This window comes from Lingula anatina, chromosome 1, assembly GCF_051362555.1.
Source record: "Lingula anatina isolate TDL-2025a chromosome 1, LinAna3.0, whole genome shotgun sequence".
In the NCBI taxonomy this organism is placed as follows: domain Eukaryota; kingdom Metazoa; phylum Brachiopoda; class Lingulata; order Lingulida; family Lingulidae; genus Lingula; species Lingula anatina.
The window spans coordinates 47,454,482-47,470,226 of NC_141767.1; the positions used below are offsets into that span (position 1 = coordinate 47,454,482).

At 33.7% G+C, this 15,745-nt stretch overlaps 1 protein-coding gene across 6 annotated transcripts in view; it reads left to right on the forward strand.

The window, feature by feature from the left end:
• The window catches only part of LOC106159787 (adhesion G protein-coupled receptor V1-like), a 127,434-nt gene that overhangs the window by 80,944 nt on the left and 30,745 nt on the right, over positions 1-15,745 (forward strand). For all 6 annotated transcript variants that reach the window (XM_086998849.1, XM_086998853.1, XM_086998851.1 and 3 more), the window contains 3 exons: positions 218-397; positions 1,028-1,154; positions 2,352-2,464. In XM_086998849.1, coding sequence (XP_086854975.1) covers positions 218-397; positions 1,028-1,154; positions 2,352-2,464 — 420 coding nt within the window. The remainder of the gene's footprint in view (positions 1-217; positions 398-1,027; positions 1,155-2,351; positions 2,465-15,745) is intronic.

Here is a 15,745-nt window from a genome sequence, read left to right on the forward strand (position 1 = left end):
GTCTTATTTCAAATCGTTTTTGAAATTATAGCATTTTCTGCCTGTGGTATGTGCCTATCAAGCAAGGACAAAGAAAAGAGAGAGCAAGAGAAAGAATTGATTGGCTCATTTACTTTAAGAAATTAGATTTCATTCAAATGAAAACTTCATCTTGCTTGTGATCTTCTGAATCCGCCCCTACCATTCACATTTCTATTCTTTATTTACCATATCTCAGGATGATGACCCAGAGCCAGCCGAGACCTTCCTTGTCAACATCACAGGTGTCCAGCTGATAGGACAGAGTAACCTGCCCATTGGTGCCCAGCCCAGTATCAAGAGACCAGGGAACATTGTCACTGTTACCATTGCAGAAAATGACAACGCTCGGGGATTTGTCCAGTTTAATGTGACCAAGGTACTTCTGAAAGAAAGGACTGTTTTAATTTTGATTAAAATTGTTACGTAAAGACTTGATGGGCAGTGTAAGGCACTCAATTTATCTATTTCATCAATACACATTCACATTCATTGGTTATCAACATAGAATAGTCATTAGACTTTAATTATTCTTGGGAGAAGAGAAATGGTGACAAAGAACATGCATTTTACAGGTGTCAGTTATGTAGGTTTTTTTGTTATCCTGGGTTATGATATAGGCAAAAACATTTTATGATTAAAGTCTGCTATTTGTAAATGCAGTGGTCATAAAAATAGAAAAATGTGCAGTATGTAAGATTGTGGATGACTCCTTGTAATGGCACTTTATTTCATTTGGACCTTGTGAAAATATAAAAGATTGAATGAAGATAATTTGGCATTAATTATTGAAAATTAAGTACATCAAATGTACTGTGCATGAAATAACAACTGTTATTGACAGTTGTTTAAAATGTGTTGTTTGAACCAGTTTTAGTACAAATACTAAAAGGTAGCAAATTCCATACAAATACTAAGGATAATGAGTAAAATAGTATTTCATTTGATAGTAATGTGCAAAATAAATAACTAAACAAATCAGCTATTGATATAATTTTTTTTATTACAGAATATTGAAGGGAGACTTGATACATATGAGGAGCCTGGCAAGAGCAATATACTAAGTCTTCCCCTCAGTAGAAGTGTGGGTTTCTTTGGCACTGTGTCTGTCACATGGCAGGCTGTACCGAGGACAGGTAAGATAACATGATAGAAAAGCATGCAGTCCCTCACTGATATCTCATTTATTTTCCATTAGCTAGCCAGCTTTTAGAATGACCCAAGAAAGTGAAATTAAAAATTGGATTGATTTTCTTTGAATTGACTGTAATGAAATGATTGCTATTCAGAGGGAAAAAAACTTGCATAAGACCAGGTATGCAGTCCGTCTTATCTCACTTTGTACACATGTCTGAATCCGTACAAATCAATTTTCTTCTCTAGACCTAATTATGTTAGTTGTCAATTCAAGAGACTGCTTCATTGCTAAATGAAAGAAAGAAATTCTCATGGTTCACTGTCTGTGTTATGCCTTGTTGGGTAAGAATGATAGATTATAAGTAGTTTGACTGGTTCGAAAGAAAGAGGATTCAATGTACAAAATTACTTTGCACTAGTCAAAGAGCATTGAACAGGCATCCTGGCATGCTGCAGTTTAAGAACCTTTTGATTAATGTTCATTCCTTTGATAAATCTGCATTGGTTCAAAATGAATGTAACTTTGATCAGTTGTTTGGATAGAAAGCTTAAAATGGTGATAACGGCCAGAGATGGAAAACTGGGAAATCTATGAACTTACAAGAGTTGACATTTTAAACTAATTTTTGCCAGCTTAAACAATTACTTCGGGAAATTTATCCATTTCCTTATTATCAACTGAACAGAACCCTGTTCTCTGGTAAATTAAATCAGGAATAACTCTGAACCATTGGGGATCCCTAGAAACCTTAGCAACTAATTTGAGACCTCCAAGTTTATCAAATCAGTCAAGTGCCTGACAAATGCAATGGTGCTTTGAAAATAGGACTTTTACAAAAGCCAAATTATCTCCTGCAAAGACCACATTCAAGCAAACATCCTTTGGTTTTCTTCTTTATATTTGTGCATGTGTATTTCTGTGTGCAGGCATGCATGCATTTGCCTATGTATGTTTGCGTGTGCAAGATAATTTCTACTATCATGCTGACCAAGATATAACATGTTTTTTCATGATGCTGTTAATCTTAATGTTTGATTATTGCACTAAAAAGCCCCCTGTATGCTTGAATAAAAGATGCCTCTATCAGTGTATGTGTCATTTATCAGTGTAGCATGATGTCTTAAGAATGGCATTAATCAAACATTCATTTTTTATTTACATTTTATTTTTAATTGGATAAAATCTGTTGTTTTAGCAACTACTGATGATTTCACTCCGTCCAGTGGTACAGTCACTTTTGTTGAGGGTCAGAAGACTGCGTATCTCAACATCTCCATCCTGGATGACCAAATACCAGAAGATGTAGAGGTTAGTGGAAATACACTGATCCAATCAATGAGTCATTTGTTCTTTTTATTACCCCCTAAGCCAGTGTGTACTTCCAGATGAATAGTGAGAAGTTTACAATAATTTGAATAAAAAGCTTGATTAGATGTTTTGGCTGCAAGCATTGAGACATTTATAGTTCAGCAGAAACCTACACCAATAAGTGTGAATTATAGAGAAACTGATATGGCACAGAGATAGAAAGAGGCTCAGACAAACAAGTATAAGTGTAACACAAATCAAACACATGGAAAATGAATTATTGTATCTGAAAGTGGAACATGTATATGGTATAAAATATCTTTGTGGATTTGTATTGGTGAAAAGGGATGATAAAATGGACATTTCCTCCAAGTCTTAAGAAAATTTTTACAGATACCTTTTTTATGTTAGAGTACCTAATATCTTGTTATAAAGACATTCAAAAAAAAAAAAAAAAAAACAAAGCAGCAAAAACATTCCCCCCCCCCAAACAAAAAGCCTAGATTTTGCACATTCACTGTAGATTTTAAAATGATCAGACTTTTAAGTTTACCTAAAAATTCTTTTTGATAAAGCAGATAAAGATTGATCTAGTCAGTTAAAAAAGCACTTGTCAAACAAAGTTGGTCTTAAAGTTGTGTGTTGTCTAATGATCATACACAGTTAATAATATGAATAGATTACTGGAATTAAAGCTCATTCTGTAAAAGAATGTAAAAGCCAGAAAAAAACACTAAATACTTACCTTTATGCCTCAGTTCAATAAATTGATAATCTAGGGTAAATGCTCTCTCATTAGTTTTAAGTTTCCTTTCAGTAATGGAGCATATTTGGTTTTAATGAGCACCAAGGGGACTGTTTCACACTTCATGGGGTTTTTTATTGATTATAACGTATGAAGTGAGCACATAAATGGGCATTGTCCATTCGAGGAAACCCTTAATTAATCCCCCTTATGACCTTTTTCTTTATTGTTTATATTTTTCTATGTTATCAGACTGTAAAAAATATATATCTGAGGAATTCAGAAAAGTTTATTGTAAGTGACCAGGAACTTAGGTTCTTCCCCCAAGATTTTTGTCTTTTCCATCGTTACTTGTATTGATGTAAGATGACTTCCTTAAAAGTTCACTCTGAAAAAATAATCTCGGGAAAGGACATACTGACTGTCCATTTTTGTTCAGAGATTAAAATCCATCCCATCTTTATTTATTACATTATATATTACATTTATTTATGAAAGTGTTTTAATTCAGTTAGTATCAAGTTTTACATGGATACATTATCAGTCACAAGTGTATATATGTAGAGTGTCTGTGACTTACATCATCATATCTTTTATGTGGTAATTTTAAAAAAATGGTGGTATTTACTTGGAGGTTTTTGTCAGACTAAAGAAGACCTTTCAAGACGTTTAGTCTACATGTAGCCCAACCAATATAAGATCGTAAGCTTTCCCTTTCCAGTATTAATTATAGCATCCTATAGAAGAAATGTACTGTTAAGCTCATTAGAGGGTTTGTTTCTAATGAGAAGTCAAAGAATGTTTTGAGAGTCAGGTGCCAATTCATAAATAACTAGATCAAAAAAACTCATTTGACTGGCAGACACTACAGGAGTGTGACATTTTCATGTACATCTCGCTGTGAACAAGGTGTTAAGTTATTAATTTTTCCAGGGCATCAAGCTGCTTCCCAGCTTGTCTGTTTAATTGGAATGTTTGCTTCATTTCTGTAAATGTTGTCTCTTCTTCCTGTGGCTTCATTTGCTCCCAGAGCAGTATCTTTTGATTTTCACCTAAAATAGAGATACACAAATGAACATCCTCTCTTTCAGACAAGATTATTTCTGATTCAGCTCAAATCTTTGCTGCCTTACTTGTCATTTTATATCGTGCAGAAAAGGCTTCATTAGGGATGGTTTTAACCAGCATATTTTAAATCTAATTTCATAAAGTACAAAGTTGAGTTGAACCAAAAGTAATTCCTCTCTGATTGTGTTGATTGATTAACTCGGGAATTACTAGGATACATAGGGGTGATTGTAATCAAGTGAGCACTTCCTGGGGTGAAGAATCATGCTTTGTTATAGGGTATAAGAGACATCTGAAGGTCCACATTAATTTTGAAAGTTATTTTCAATAAGCAAGTTACCCAGATTCCTGCTCTGGCAGTGAAAAATATAGTTGGTTTGCTAGCTTTTAGCCCTTCATAAGGCAGCTGGCCTGTGGTTTCCCCAGGGAGATGGGATCATCTGCATTCAGTCTAAATCAGGTCCAAAAAAACTTCAGGCATATTGCCAACTTATGTAAGCTATACTAAGATGCATGCAGGGTGCAGTATACAAGAACCAACATTTACTATACTTACTTCTTTGTCCTTTTTTTTCACTAAGACTTAATTTCCCAAAATGCTTCCACAGAACTTTTTTATTATTTAGCAACTTTCTTTTTCTATTTGGATCCTACATCATTCTGAAAAACACGAACATATTTCCAGATGTCATTCACATTACATAATTTTCTATGTGAACGAGTTTTGTGCTATTCACACAAGAAAACCTTGTAGGTATATTTGTTCTGTGATGTATTGAGGCTGTCTTTTGGATTTCCTGCTTGTTAATATGAGTAGTTTAAGCATGAATGCTGACAGAATTTAATCAATTATCTGCTTAGATTTGAATTTGTGAAGAATTGGTAACAATGTATTCATTGGTATCAGATGCAGTATATTGTTGTAATGGATATGTATCATAATCAGAAAGACATGTTTTATGGAGCCTTCTGTTCTGGGGTTTAAGCATTTATCCAGTTATTATTAACGGTGAAAGAAATGACTTTTTTTTTTGCATTTTCTTACAATTGACAACTTTTTGTCTCTAAGTGTCTAGTTTTGCATGTTTCAGAGGAACATTTATGACAGTGGACCTTTTCTTTTTGCTTTTTTATCTTTTTTATGATGGTTTTCTCTTGTCACCTCTCTTATGATGAAAGATTGAGAAAATTTGAAAAAATACTTTAGACATTTATTGAAACAACCACCAGATTTCAGATTGATTTATTTCATATATCATCAATCTCAAAGATTCAAAACTACAAGGAAGCATCTCATCAACCAAAGGAAATTAGCTTTAAGTCAAATTTAACATTTTGATTAACAAAATTCTTCCATACTTTTCAAAATTTTTTCAAGAAAATACTACTAAAATAATGTCATGGGAAGTCAAATTTCTTCCACTTTCAAAACCTTTCTACAATTTTAAAACCAGGAATGGATTAAAAATTATACAATAATCCTAATGTTATGATAAACTTTAACTTTTAAAATACTCAGAAGATCTGTTCAGACCAAGATTGATTTAAACTGAGAAGATATTGTATTTCATAGGCAGATCTGATAACATACTGACACCATAGCAATTTGCTTAGTGATTTTTTCCTGGTCTGAAGAAGGCTTTTTAGAAAAAATGGAGATTAAATTTATATACTTTCTATTTTCCTATCAAAATTAATGAACCCCAATACCAGGATAAAAAGACCATTTTTCTTGCCTCAAGAGAAAATCAATGGGATCCATGGTAGTTGAATATACAAGCTGCTACATCCCACATTATTGTCTGCTGGTATATTTTCTGAAATGTCCAACATGAAATGAAAATCCTAATATTAGATGGATTTTATTGAGATTCATGGCCGTTTCTGGTGGTATCTGTTTTAATTAGTATCTTTGATGCTTAGCACAATTACTATCCTGCTGATGGTTATGTGTAACAACCATCACACAAGGTGGGTTATGGAGGCGCAACCTGAGCTCTTGTTACTTGTTTCAGTATTTTTTTATTGATTTTTGTACCGGTGAAATTTTCATTTTACTTCTCTGGCCAGTGAGTACTTACAGGAGATGAAAAAGAGGGCAAAGTATAGGCAGGCAGGCTGGCAGTTTAAAAGATTCATTATGAGAAGCTAAATAAGATATTTTGATATAGGCATGTGTACAGTACAACATGAATTGCGCTAATAAGTTAATAAGAAAATAGAGAAAGGGAAATTGCAAAGACAGAGGAAGATGGCTTAGCAAGAAAAATTTCAAGCATAACACGTGGTAAAAAAAAAAAAAAAAAAAAAAAAATTTGCACGCATATACAGTATGAAATGTACATAGGGCCCTGTAGGTAAATGCCCCAGCAAGGAAAGAAACAGAAAGGAGTTGGAAGAGTGAGGGAGAATTAATGTCAGGAGGTGATGAACTTGGTCAAGTGACAAAGGTGTGGAGACCACTGTGATAGTTGCAATAAGGTCGTAAGCAATGAAGGTGGTAAGAGGAGATGTGCCCAAAAGACCCCATGAATTGATAAAAGACATTTACTTTGACAGGGCTAAATTTGGAAATAATTTGGTAAAGGAACTGTTTACCAATAGCTTGACAAAGGTTTGGATAAGACTAAATGTCTTGTTCATGCTTTGTCAAACCTGGACATGTTACAGTTACAGATTATTGTAAGAAATTAAAAGCAAGATTAGTAGGGATAATTCTAAGCCGGATAATTAAATTATGTACAGAGGCGTGTTCTTGGACTGAAACTTTCTCCTTAATTAATGATCATGTGTGAATCTGCCCACTGGTTAAGATACTTCTTATTAAGATATGACTTATCAAAGAATTATTGTTGATTAATGTTTTTGATTTTCCTCTTTATGTCCAACAAAAAAGAATAATTGGGGGAGGGGGAATTATTGAATTGTCATTTATAGAAGGAGTCTTGTAAATCATTTCTTGGAAAAACCTTAAACCGATTCAGGGAAATTGTAAAATTACACATTTGTAAAGACATCAGTGGGGTTAAGCTACCCATCAGCATCATGTATTTTTTTCTTTTTGTTTAATGTGCTTACATTTAATTGACAGATCAGTTAGCTTAGAATGAAACCAGAATCTTTCCCTCAAATTTAACAATTTCAGTTTTCTTTGTACATTGCATAATTCCATAGAACTCTTATGCTACCTTTTCACAATATATTAACTTATTGTTGGAATATCATTAGCAATCAGATGTTGCAAACAGGCACATGAATAAAGTTACCCATTAGTAGAACACCAAATATATGTATGTGAAGTATAATGGCAACTAGACATATTGTATGTGCTATTGCAAGCGTTATCAGCATTAAAGACTTAAAAAGCAAGATTTATTTTCAACATCATGAAAATAAAAACCTCACCTTGTTGTACTTTTTCATCATAACATCTTTGTTTCTTGTACTCATGTTTTCTCTCATGCTTGCTTTACATTGTTTTTTGGTCTATCACAGTATTACTGTTTGAGGTGCCATTTCAATTTTTTCCTACAACTTAATCTGTCTTTGTATATATATTCTGCATATGGGAGTAAAAAAGGAATATCAAGAAACACACTGACCATCCGTTGGTATCCTTTTAATGCTATTTTATTACTTCAGTGAGCATTAGACCATAATGTAATAAAAAAATAATTTCCCTGCTTATTTCAACTACTTGATCTCAATCACCAAGGAATACACTGTGTGAAAAACAATAAAATATTTCACCAGTCCCCATCTCCATTATGAGAGTGGCTCATGGTCATTTAACTAGATGTTTTCTGAAAATAAAGCATCTGGGGAGTGAGCAGAGTTAAAAGACTCATGCAAAACCTTTTATATTGTCCAAGTGTTTTGTGGTGAATATGAGATGTTCTTTTACAAAAAGAAGAGAGTGCACTTCTAATAAAAAAGAGACAGTTTTGAATGTAGATGGTAGAAATGTGTTGTCTGTTCATTATGGTTGACCCAGGGGTAAACCATCCAATTTCTAGACTAGAACAGGTATCACATTTTAGAATTTGTATATAACCCTTACCAGTATGTTATATTCATAACAACACAATTTGTTATGATCCATGCTCTAGTTTGATGCCACCATATTTGATTGCATATGCCTTAGGCAGGATAAGATGATGATAAACAGAATGCGAGGTGATAGCTTTAGTTGAATGTCTCTTGGTTATTGGTTCTTGGTTCTGTACAAAACTATGATTCTGCATGTACACACATAGTACACACATCCACACAATCAGATACACGCTATATGTGTCTGTATTACACAAGAAACTGGGGAATAGAGCTCTGTTCTTATTACCAATCTAAAATGTATTAAAAGGCAATGGAAAAGTTTATATCCATTGATTTTGTTTGATTCATTTGTGTGATTTTTACGGACGTTATTGAAGAAATTTCATAACTACTTTATTTTAAGAAAAGATGAAGATAACAGGGTCCCTGAAGTCCTTGAAACTAGACCCATCAGTACCCAGGGGAAAGCTTGCAAGATGATTTATTGGCTTTCTTTGTTAGTGGTAGGTAGTTAGATTAACTCTGGTTCATCTTTCTTGTCCACACAATCACGCATTTCCAGAGAGGTTTTAATTGGAAATTCCTATCATGTAGTTTCCAGGATGTTGACAGACAGTTAAAAGAGAGGATCATAAAGCTTGATTGGCTGTTAAGTTTACAAAGTAATTTGGCATTGGATTGTATAAGTGTCAAAAAAAAAAGTTCTTGAGAGTGAAGTTTACTTCTTGTTAAGAATGTGCATATTGTTCTTATGGAGATTGTTGGAATATACCACATATTGTTAATGTATAAAATAATGCTTTCACTTAAAAAAAAAGAATGTGTTATTACAAAGTAAATCACAGACAAACCTATTACTGTTGCAATATTGCATTGTCGGCACAGAGGAGTGACAAAAATAGCGAGTCTTTTTATGTTTCCTTGGGCAGTGGGGGACAGGAAGGCATGCTTTTTTCCTCTCCTTGTGGGCCATGTCCCCTGAGTACACAGACTGCAAATTAAATAATATAGAGCTTTCTCATGCTTTTGTTAACTGGCAGTTGGACTGATTGTTAACTTTTAATGATTTTATATGAAAAATATCTTTCCGTAAAATTCTTCATACATTGGAAACACTATATATTACTATTTCATTGCTGTCTAATCTGCCATACTTATAAGATCTTACTATTACAGAAACATTTTACATTTTATCACAGCTTTCTTGAAAATAAGGGAGGGATAAAGGAGATGTTGAGTGATATCTTTATGTTTTGATAAAAACTAAGATGTGATTGATAAATTGGCAAAAGGATAGATACGTTGCTGGATTCATGCTGTGTGATATTTGTTGAAAAAAGCAGAAAAAAACATTATAGAAATGTATCTGGTAATGAGATACCCTACAATCTTTCCTGTTGGATAAAAAACTGAAATGAAATAATACAGACAACTACAGAAATAATGAAAAGATGTGTGGTGTCTGTAAAAGAAAGGGGAGAAAAAATTTGAGAAATATTTGTAGTAATTAGATACCCCAGCTATCTTTTCATTTGGATGAAAAATAAATAAAAGAAGACAGATATTCAAAGGACATGATAGACTCAAATAATGAGGCACTTATATAGTATGTGTTGTAACTGTTAGATTTCATAAGATTCTAATTGAATACTGTTGCAAAAGAGAGCCTTTGGCATGCCATAGCATGCTGTGTTATCTCACATTAGAAACCCTGAAATATGATTAGTGATGATATTATATCTCCTGGTGCCAGAATTTATTAGAAAACTTGCATCATTAAAGCTTGACAGTCTTGAACCCGAGAAGGAAATTGTTATTTGTTGGAGGGGGGAGGTATTATTGCGTGGTATTTTCTTCAGAATGCTATTATTAAAAAGATTCCTATGCTAGAGTAAACATGAGGGGGAGTTGTGTGTGTGTGTGTGTGCATGCTTGTTTGTGTAAGGCTGTTAATGTCAACCACTCAATCCTAGTGTGAGCCATGGTTATGACTGACAGACACAAACAACAGCCTCATTAACAATTACACCAATCAGAAGACAGGTATATTGTTATTATATCAATGGATATAGACAGGTATATTAGTTCATTTCAATTAACATTGCAACCTCATGCCATTGAAATGTTATAAGTCACTATTTTAACAAGACAATTAGCCACAGTCAAAGCCAGTTAAAGTTCTTTATCATTTTAAACAATGTCTGTAATTTGACCAGTTGTGATTTTAATTTTGAGAAAATATGCAAACAAAGGTAGAATTTTAACAATTTTCTCTACTTCGCACTACTGATAAAGTGATAATGTCTGTTGTCTATTATTTCCAGTGATACCAGTGATATTAATTGGTTCCATCATATGACACATATATGAACATAGCTATAAGACAAATGATTGTTTGCACTATAATGCTTAATTTCTGTTGGAGGGCTCAGACTATAATTGCATAATGGCTATTGTTTCTGTTGTTTCCTAGTCATGAATGTGTCATGCCATATCTTAGCCGACTGATTTTTTAATTTTTCCAATGAAGACCAAAAAAATTATTTTTTTAATATGGTCACATGATTTTTTGTGGCAAAAACTGCCTACATGTATAGTAAACAACAACTTTTTGAACATGTAGAGAAAACCATTTGAACTTTTTCATTGTGTGCTTGTATGAATGAATATATCACATTTCTATGTGTGTGTTTGGGTGGTATGGTCTTACCACACTTAGTCATAATATATCATTTCAAAGTAATTTCAAGATAAGTTGGATAAACAAACAGGTGTGGGCATAATTTATAGCACTACTGATATTCATTAAGGAGACCGCTAATGTCGCATATATTTTAATCACACATTATTTTGGATCAGAGAATATTTCATTTTATAAATGATTTATGTATGGTTTTGAATATTTCATGCATTGCCAGGTGGAAATTACTAAATATATAAATGTTAGAACTGTGGATAAAAACTATTGAGACTAATCATTGTTAATTGTGACAAAACCAATGACTTTTATTGGACCATAATTCAACTTGAAAATATAAACTTAGAATGACAATAAAACACTTAATTTTTTTTACAACAAAAGAAAATGATAAAAATCAGGTGAACTGCCATAGTTTAAAGGGTTGTCAAGATCTAGCTTTAACATGAAATTCATAGTAATTTAACTCACTTAGTTCATGTGACATCAAGCAGAAACACAGTATGTTTATATTTGAAAAAAAATCTATAATCATCAGTAAGCATAATATACCAATATTCAATTCAGTAAAACAATATATATAGACTACTTGTAAGCATCCAACTAAATACTTGTAGGATGTGAAAATACTGATTATTTATTACAACAATCAATTTGAAACCCCAGTCAAGGAACATAGTACAGATACCTAATGGATTTCCCCTTCATGATTATTGACAAATAACATATTCGGAGTACGCAATTTCCTTCTTCTGAAACAGGAAAAAAGTTTTTGATATCCCATCCGGACATCCCGTAGCCTAATCCCATATATCCAAGGATCTATCAATGCATTGGCTAAAAAGAGAAGGTTTGCTGCTTGATGAAATTGATAACAAGCTTTACACAACGGTTCCCCTTCATTAGTGTCCTGCATGTATAACACCATGTAGAGATCTGCAGTCCCTGGCAACCAAAAAAACAACATTGTCCCCACCAGGAAAGAGATGGTCTTTTTAAGTTGCTGGTGTTGGGTCAGAACACATCTTTCTGGCTGCCTCTCATGGTGTGGTTGGTGAGCAAGGGTTAATTCCAGAGATGGCTTGGCTGCCCAGTACAGGTTGTAATATAACCAACCAACTAGAATGGCTACTGTTACGTAGATGGTTGAAAATGTGACTGATTTGACTAAATAGTATCTTGTATGCCCTTGCTGAGAGTTGTTATACATTGAACACAGCGAGTGCTGTCCAATGAAAATCAAAGGGTCACTTATCAGATGGACAAGAAATCCAATGATAGGAGTGACCATCCATGCAAGGCAAATGAAAATATTTGTGTGACGTTTAGCAGCCCTGCTCGCAAAATATACTGGTTTAGTGACTGAGAGATACTGGCATATCACTAAACCTAGTGTTGCAAAAACTGGATTGAGCAGAAATACGTAGGATATTTCCATTATTTCCACAGTTCGACATGGGTAGGTTAATACGTCTTTGTCAAATTGATAACGTAATCCTGGAATGGCGGCTAAAATCATGGTTGTAAGATCACACACGGCTAGGTTGATGAGCAACATTCCAAATGCTCTCCTTGGAGGGGGCATGTTTAATAATGCTAAAAGCGATATGAAATTTTCCACAATTCCAATGCTAGCCAGAACAGTGCCTGCTGTGACAAAGTTTGTGAACAGTGTTTCCAAGTATTGTTCTTCACTGCTTGCATTTTGTCCTTTATAACCCCCACCAAGGCTGTTATTGTCTCTTGGTGAGATAGTGGATTGATTAAAGTAAATCATGCTTGCGGAGTTATCACGATAGATCAGAAAGTGTCCTCTAGTCTAACTGACAGTCGATTTATAAACTGTTGATCATGCTTAGTCTGTAGCCTCAAGTGGCAAATCAAAATGCATGCAAACTTACAAAATTGATTGCCTTGTTTTTATGTCACCTCACCTCAATTTCTTTAATCTGACAAGGGATTTTTCTTCTCAAGCTGCTTGTTTAATGTTTGGCACTAAGAACTCTTTCCATAATCCAAAATAAATTAGTCAGCCAGTTTCTCTGTAGTACTGTTCTTCAGAACCCTCACTTATTAAACTGCATAAGTATTTCTGTTCAAAGGCTGTTAAGTTGAAATTGAAACACCTTGTTTGTGATGTGAAAAACTCTCCCCTCGTGCATTTGTCATTCAGGATAGTTGTTCTTCTCAGTTTCTGTAATTTCCCAAGGGCTTTCTCTCTCTGTGCTGTTCTTTGTTATTATAATGCTATTCTAAAAACTTATAATCAAAAATGAGCAAACCACAGTTTCTTATGTCACCAAGAACTGCAAATTAAAAATTCATTTTTTTATACTGAACACATGATATGCTCTTTTTACTGTCTCTTTTACTGCTTTACTGTTTGATTTAGAAGAAAAAAGCAATTTTTTTCCAAACTGAATCAGCCACTCTTTGCTATAATAGCCTTTCCCTGTTTACCTGTCTCTGAAGACTGTCACGCCACTCCTCAGTTACCTCAATTATGTAATCTGACAAGGGAAATCTTTTTTAAGCTATGTAGGTGATTTTAAGAACGCTCCCCATTTCACGACTGGTTGTGGTTATTCTTGCAAGTATAGGTGAGCAAGTCCTTAAATGTCAGTAAGATGGCCTTTTCATCCACTCTTTTGTTTCCTTCATCCATCTTTCCTAAGTGTTCAGATTACATAGCGTGATGCTCTTATAGTTTTACATAATCAGGAAAAACAGAAAAATACCTTGCCTTAGTTTCTGTCACTTGGAGTGGTTTTTCCTCTGTAAATTCTCTTTTTTCAGTCTCTTCTCATCTGTTGAGGGTATTAATATTTTAAAAGTATATGAGTTATACACTGTCCTTATTGCAGACTCCCATGTTATTTAGATTGGATATCCTGTTGTTGCGTCTTCCAGTATCCTTTTCAGTGTAATCGGAACTGCTTCATCTCTGACAAGTTGTCTGCTTGCTTGCTTGCTTGCTACGCAGTTTGTGCCATGTGCCGGGATTCAGGGCAATGTGTGCAATTGATCTGCACATTAGATTGATATTAAAGCACTCTGAAAACAATACCACTCCTTCCTTGTGTGCGGAGTGCTGTGAAACCATTGATGAGTAGGTTATGGACTAATCAAATCATTCCATGAGCTGTATGCTATACTGCTTTCTCGCCTGTAGAAGTATGCTACTGGAAAATGCCACGGGTGTCAAGTATTTTCTTTTTTCTTTCCTGTAATAAAAACAAAGTGTGGAGATAATGGTTTGTATTTTGTTGAATTGTTATCATTTTCACAAATATTGGAGATGATGCAGTAAATTTTTTTCCATTGTAAAGAAAAAAAAATAATAAAATAAAATAAACTAATGCCAAGTTAATTTAAGTTATAGTAAACTCTTTAATAGGCATTTTGTTTTACTTGTAATTCCAGAGGGGTGAGCACCTGGATTTTCTGTGACTTATTTTCATCATACGTTTTGTGCAGTATGATTTTAAGGCAACTTTTTTATGGCAGTTTTGTTGATTGAGAAAAGATAATTAGTTCTGCACTTGCTATTGCCACTACTTAGTGATATAAACATTTCTCGCTAAGACTCCATAAAATATGACACCTATGAATGGTATTAAGGTGTATTATCTAGGTAATAAATTTTTGATGGTATCAAATAAATGGTCATTTGCTTTACAATATCCCACATTTTGTTTCTTGCACTGTTACAAAAACTTATTTAAAATATGTAGGGATTGAAAACTCTTGAGCCCTTTGTGAGATGAACACGTACCTGGATTACATGCTTTTTGAAAGAATCTAAGAGGGAGAAGTTAGCTTATCCTAATTTATGTCTTAATGTTATCCCATCCTTAAAATGGTTAAACATATATTAGGAAAAGAGATATCTTCACACTAGGATTCTCACTCAAACACACCCAAAAAAAAACTAAATATGTACTTTCAGTACATGTATACATCATAAGGCCACAACATTTTACTTAAAAGACCTTATGTTCTTGCACTCATTATTTTCCCACTATAAAGATATATCCCAAAAGTTCAAGTTAGCGCTTCAAAGGGTACACCTTTTAGATTGCTCAATGTGTAAAAAAAAAAAAAAAGAACTGGAATGGGAGGGGGGAGAACAACCTGATGTAGACTTAGGCAAGCAATTTAATGGAATGCATTAGTTGGTGTTTTCCATTACCTGGGGATATGTAATTATTCTCCCCTAGGTATGTTACTCATACAAACAGGCTGAAAGATTAGTTCAGGGCTTGTGTCCATCTTGTAATGGTGGATTTTCTGCCCTGATGCAGATTGAGTTTGAACTGATATTTCCCTGTAAAGGAATGACTATTCATACATGAAGTAGCTTGAATTACATTCTAGACAAATGAGGATTTTTTTCAAATTCTACTTCACTGCTCCCATCTATTTACCTAAATGCCTCTAGATCAAACATGTTTTATTGGTTTCCCGATGGATTTTCATTGTAATTATTTTCTCTTTCACACAAAATGTGGTGTAATCTGTAGTGTTGAACTAGAGAGCATGATCATCTTGTTGATCTGATGGAGAAGATAAGGCAAGATGCAAGAAATCTTATAATATATTTTCAGTATTATAGGTATCTATATTGTATGCCATAATTTAACTTACAAAATGTTATTTTCTAGTATTTGTTCTGTATTAATGCTTATTATAATTCTTATTGCTTTCTTAGTTTAAA